Source organism: Tachyglossus aculeatus, chromosome 2 (genome assembly GCF_015852505.1).
Source record: "Tachyglossus aculeatus isolate mTacAcu1 chromosome 2, mTacAcu1.pri, whole genome shotgun sequence".
NCBI lineage: Eukaryota > Metazoa > Chordata > Mammalia > Monotremata > Tachyglossidae > Tachyglossus > Tachyglossus aculeatus.
In genome coordinates this window covers 36,504,213-36,510,233 of record NC_052067.1, presented here as the reverse complement: position 1 = coordinate 36,510,233, position 6,021 = coordinate 36,504,213, and the positions used below count along the sequence as shown (strand labels likewise).

General features: G+C 43.0%; 1 protein-coding gene across 2 annotated transcripts; it reads left to right on the top strand.

The window, feature by feature from the left end:
* The first annotated feature begins 717 nt into the window (after positions 1-717).
* LOC119947833 (C-C chemokine receptor type 5-like) lies at positions 718-3,451 on the top strand. 2 transcript variants are annotated; one of them, XM_038769469.1, is made up of 2 exons: positions 718-788; positions 1,745-3,451. In XM_038769469.1, the coding sequence occupies exon 2, from the start codon at positions 1,757-1,759 to the stop codon at positions 2,801-2,803; it is 1,047 nt and encodes a 348-aa protein (XP_038625397.1). In that variant the 5' UTR covers positions 718-788; positions 1,745-1,756; the 3' UTR covers positions 2,804-3,451. The 2 variants fall into 2 exon arrangements, with proteins under 2 accessions (XP_038625397.1, XP_038625407.1); XM_038769479.1 differs by lacking the exon at positions 718-788 and adding an exon at positions 956-1,039.
* The last annotated feature ends 2,570 nt before the right edge of the window (positions 3,452-6,021 follow it).

The window sequence follows — 6,021 nt, the reverse complement described above, 5'->3', positions numbered from 1 at the left end:
GGGGAGAGGGGGTTTTAAAGAGACCTTTAAAACCAAAAGGACTGGAGCCTGGGTCAGATGGGCAAGGACTCCAAAAGGGCCTTGAGAGAAGTGAAAAATGAAGAGTCAGAGACCGGAAGAAATGTTATTTCTTCTTCAAGCTCATAGTAACTGATTTAAGAGGAGATTTAGTTCGTAAGGTTAGGGATAGTGAAAATGAGCAAATCAAAACCTGCAAAGTCAGAAGACGGTATTCATTAAGTGAGAAAATTACAAAAACATATCCACCGTGCTTCTGAAGACAGGGAAATATTTAAAATGAAATTGCAATACTGCAGTCCCAATTTATGTATTTCCACAGAAGAGATTCAAAACTGGAAAGGTTAGTGAGAAGTTAGAGAGAAGTTTCACTATCCCTGCATCTCCGGTGAGCACAGGGTCAATTCAGTGCTGGAGTAAGATTTGAAAATTTAAAGGACCCAGGATAGTGATCCCTTCTGGGTTATTAATGAATAATAAGCCTTCTGGGTTATTAATGAATTGGGTGATTGTAGGAAAGAGGGTGTTTAGTTATGGACCACAGTAGTAAAATTTAAATGAGCAAGGGGAAGAACTCTCATTTCCCAAATGCTCATTAAAAAAAAAATCATTTTCTGCAGAAAGAAGAACAAGTTTTTGGTTTTGTGCAATTCTAAAACACATTGTACTCCGCCTCCGAGGAGGAAACAAGCATTTCCTTTTTTTAAACTTTGCACAGCTCACTTGATCAGAAGACAGGACATCGGTACATCCCACAGGAAGCATCGTTGGTAAGTCAGTTTTTAATCTATCGCTTTCCACTTTATTTGTGCCCTCTCGATAGAATAGAAATGAGTCAGGGAAGAACAATTGAAAATGGCTGGGTACTCATATCATGCGGTCTGCAGAACTTTCTTTAGATAGGAAAAGACACAGAATGCCCACTGCGGTCCAAATCAGATTCAGATCCATCAGATTCATCCGGAATGGCAGCGCTCCTTGAATGAAGAAGATTAGGAAATGAATAGGAAAGAATCCCTAGGTCAGTGATTTTGCTGGAAAACCGGGTCACAATTCCAGATTTTGAAAGCAATGATGCAGAATAAGCCCCAGAATCTATCCTCTGAGACTTTCTCTAAAGCAGCAGATTAAGGGTCTGTAACCTCCTCTGAGTGGGAGTTGTTTCGGACAATACCGATGTACATGACCCAGCCTTTGAAATCATTCCATTATAAGGCTCACTGTACACTTGGGTATAATGGGAAGAAGTAAATAGGGATGTGGAGACTGGAGATTTTTTTTTCTTAATTACGCAGGCATCTACTTTTCTTTATTTTACAGAAAACTGTTCAAATGTCTCTCAGTCTCAAACTTCATTTTTTGTGTGTGTGAAGGCTACTTTGGAAACAAATGTTGAAGGTGATAGCTAGCTCCTAATTCCTCAAATTGTGCAATGACAGGATTGGATGAGATGTGAGTTTATTCCTTTCAAACATGGACAGAAATTAAAAATACATCAGATTTCAGTTGACTGAGCATACCAAGTTCTTCGAGACTCATCATCACCACAAAGGAAGTGTGGAACAGATAGGCAAATTACTAATTGAGAAAATCCCCCCAGTGCAATAAAGAAACAAGCATTCGGGCTTGGGGGGAATTTAATTTGCACAAGGGATTTATATTTAGTGTAGTTGTCGAAGAATAGTCTCTTAAAAACCCAACACATCTTCTTTATTTTTTCCCACAGAAGAGCTGCAGGATGGAAACAACAACAGGCTTCATCTATGACGATGATGGAGACCCCTGCACAAAAAATGAAGTAAAATTCACCGGAGCACAATTGTTGCCACCCCTCTACTCGTTGGTGCTCATCTTTGGCTTTGCGGGAAATGGTCTGGTTGTTCTGATCTTGATAAAATACAAGAAACTGAAAACCATGACTGACATCTACCTCCTCAACCTGGCCATTTCCGATTTACTGTTTCTCTTCACCCTCCCGTTTTGGGCTTACTACGCGGCAGACCAGTGGCTGTTAGGAGACGCCGCCTGTAAGATCTTTTCCGGACTTTACTACCTTGGCTTTTACAGCGGGATCTTTTTCATCATCCTGTTGACCCTAGACCGGTACCTGGCGATCGTCCATGCCGTGTTCGCTTTAAAAGCCAGGACCGTCTCCTGCGGCACCGTGACAAGCATCTGCACCTGGGCCGTGGCCCTGTTAGCCTCCGTTCCCGGGTTACTCTTCAACAGATCCCAGAAGGCGGAGGACCGGTATGTTTGCAGCACTTATTTTCCGACGGGCCAGGATTTGGCTTGGAAGACTTTCCAGACTCTCCAGATGAACATCCTGGGACTCGCCGTGCCGCTGCTGGTCATGATCGTGTGCTACACGGGAATTATCAAAACGCTGCTGAGGTGTCGGAATGAGAAGAAGAAGTATAAGGCGGTCAGGCTCATTTTTCTGATCATGCTCATTTACTTTCTTTTCTGGGCCCCCTACAACCTCGTCCTTCTCCTCAACACTTTCCAAAGCTCCTTTGGCCTGAACAACTGCGACAGCTCCAACAGACTCGACCGAGCGATGCAAGTGACAGAGACTCTGGGGATGACCCACTGCTGCATCAACCCCGTGATTTATGCCTTCGTGGGTGAAAAGTTTAGGAGATACGTTTCTCTGTTTTTCCAAAAGCATGTCGTCAAGCGCTTCTGCAAAAGCTGTCCCATGCTCTATAGTGAGACGGCCGATCGGACAAGTTCAACTTATACCCGATCCAGCGGAGAACAGGAATTCTCCGCAGGCTTGTAATGGGGAACCAGAGCTTCCTACCCCAAATCCTTCTAAGGAATCCAAATCTCAGGACCAGCCTTATTTTAAAAAGGGAATCAAATTCCTCTAAAACTTTTATAAAAGTGCCAGGGCACTCGCCACCCGCCCAGCAAACAGCGATTAGACTGGTGGTACTAGCAGGCACGAAACCTTTGGATGGGGTGTACATTTGAAAAAAAAGATCAAGCTGAAACTTCAAATCAGTGTCCTGAACTCTGAGTTCTGCTTTCTTACTCCTCCACCCTGCTCCCTGCCTCGTTAGTGTGGCCTAATGGGTAGAGCAGGAGCGTGGAAGTCAGGAGACCTGGGTTCTAACTCCGGTTCCGCCACTTGCTTGCTGTGTGACCTTGGGCAAGTCACTTTTCAGAACCTCAGTCTTCCTTATCTGTAAAAGACACCTGTTCTCCAGCCTCTTAGACCGTGAGCATCTGATTTTATCCTATATCTACCCCAGCACTTAGCACAGTGCTTGGCACGCAGTAAGTTTTAAGAAGTATCACAGTTTCATTTTAATTACTGTAAAAACTGAATTTGTTCTGCTATTGCACTGTGGGTACCATTGTCCTTTAAATTATCATTCATAAAGACAAATATGTCAATAAAATAAAAATATGTGACAGAAAAAAACACATCGTTTTCCCATTATTCAACAGGTATAACTGTATGGACTGGGCTAGTTATGCAATCTTTTCTCAGTTTATTTTCCCTGAAAAATAGTGTTCATAAAAAGAAAACACTCAAAGCTGTTTGGCTTCCCGAATTCAAAAATCAACCTTATTTTACAGTGTATGTATGTTACTTCTAGTCTATGAGAGCATTTCTATGACATAATGACTAATTAAGAATTTAAAATACCAAACTAGTGAATAAATGAATAAGGCCTGAGGACTTGAAACAGGTTGCGTTTTTCATCAGAGAAATTATCATCTTGGTATTAATCTGGTGTTTACCCGCCCTCAGCCCCATAGCAGCTATGTACATTCATTCGTTATAATTCATTTATTTATAATAATGTCTGTCTCCCCCCTAGACTATACGCTCCCTGTGGGTAGAGAACAAGTCTACCAACTCTATTATACTGCACTCTTTCAAGAGCTAAGAATGGTGATCTGAACAATATAAGTCCTCAATAAATATCATTGAGTGACTGCGTGATTAACTGACATCACGCAACATTGAAGAGGATGCTTCTTAAGGATGCTAATCTTTGAGACAAAGGGAGGGGAAAGAGAGAATAGAAAGGTCAAATCTACCTACGGTCAATCTACGGTGCAAAAAAATTTGCACGATTCGTGTGTTTCCAAATGGATCTTTTAGCTAGTTAATTATGAACAGACTTTGCTACTAGTACTATGGCCTTTCAGCCTAGAGGACTGAAATGCTGAGACTCTACAAATAGGGTATTTTTTCTTTCCTCCCTCTAGGATTGTATTCTCAGCTGTATCTCCTAAATTCAAATTGTTAGTTGGATGTTCTGGAGTCCCTAAACCTCTCCCTTCACCTCATTGCTAATCTGCCTGGCCCCTGGGGACTACTTAAAGCTGTTCTGAGAGGCAGCAGGGTGGGAAGACATTGCTGGAAATTGGGGAAAACTAACTGCAATCTATCAACTAGCTATTCATGTGAGCCTTGGCGTTCATTCAGAGGGAGCTGTGGAATGGGATCAGTGGTAAGGAGCTTCACTGATTCAGTCAATTGTATTTACTGAGTGCCTACTGTATGCAAAGCACTTGGGCAGCTTGGCTTAGTGAGAAGATCACGGGCTTGGGAGTCAGAGGTCGTGAGTTCTCATCCCGGCTCTGCCCCTTGTCTGCTGTGTGACGTTGGGCAAGTCACTTAGCTTCTCTGGGCCTCAGTTACCTCATCTGTAAAATGGGGATTAAGGCTGTAAGCCCCACATGGGACAACCTGATTACCTTGTATCTATCCTGGAGTTTAGAACAGTGCTTTGCACATAGAAAGTAACAAATACCATTCATTCAATCATATTTATTTATTTTTTTTAATGGCATTTATTAAGCGCTTACTATGTGCAAAGCACTGTTCTAAGCGCTGGGGAGGTTACAAGGTGATCAGGTTGTCCCAAGGGGGCTCACAGTCTTAATCCCCATTTTACAGATGAGGGAACTGAGGCCCAGAGAAGTTAAATGACTTGCCCAAAGTCACACAGCTGACAAGTGGCGGAGGTGGGATTTGAACCCATGACCTCTGACTCCAAAGTCCATGCTCTTACCATTGAGCCACGCTGCTTCTCTATAATGGTGGCATTTGTTAAGCACTTACTATGTGCAAAGCACTGTTCTAAGCACTGGGGGGATACAAGGTGATCAACTTGTCCCACGTGGGGCTCACAGTCAATCCCCATTTTACAGATGAGGTAACTGAGGCTCAGAGAAGTTAAGTGACTTGCCCAAGGTCACACAGCAGACATGTGGCAGAGCCGGGATTTGAACCCATGACCTCTGTCTTCAAAACCTGTACTCTTTCCACTGAGCCATGCTGCTTCTCTCTTATTGAGCACTAACTGTGTGCAGAGCACTGTACTAAGCGCTTGGGAAGTACAAGTTGGCAACATATAGAGATGGTCCCTACCCAAAAATGGGCTCACAGTCTAGAAGGGGGAGACAGACAAAAAAACAAAACATCACTATTATTACAATATAATAATAAATAGACACATTCTCTGCCCACAGTGAGCTTACAGTCTAGAGACATTCCTTCTACATGGGGCCAGTCCTGCTACAATCATTTGGCTCCAATCCCAGATATGTTTAATCCAAAAATACAGTTTTCTACTGGCTCAAACTGGGACTGTCATTGTGATTTTCCTGCCCTGAGATTCTCAGGTGCCGTAAGCGCCGTCTTCTCCTGAGGCAATCTCCCAAGCACCTAATACAGTGCTCTGCACACAGTAAGTGCTTAATAAGTAGGGCTCCCTTCAAAGCCCTACTGAGAGCTCACCTCCTCCAGGATGCCTTCTCAGACTGAGCCCCCTCCTTCATCTCCCCCTCACCCCCCTCTCTATCCTCCCCTTACCTCCTTCCCCTCCCCACAGCACCTGTATATATGTATATATGTTTGTAAGCATTTATTACTCTATTTATTTATTTATTTTACTTGTACATATTTATTCTATTTATTTTATTTGGTTAATATGTTTTGATTTGTTGTCTGTCTTCTAGACTGTGAGCCTGCTG

Excerpts from the sequence above, each read along its gene's own strand:
- LOC119947833 (XM_038769469.1), top strand. The coding sequence starts at position 1,757 with ATGGAAACAACAACAGGCTTCATCTATGACGATGATGGAGACCCCTGC.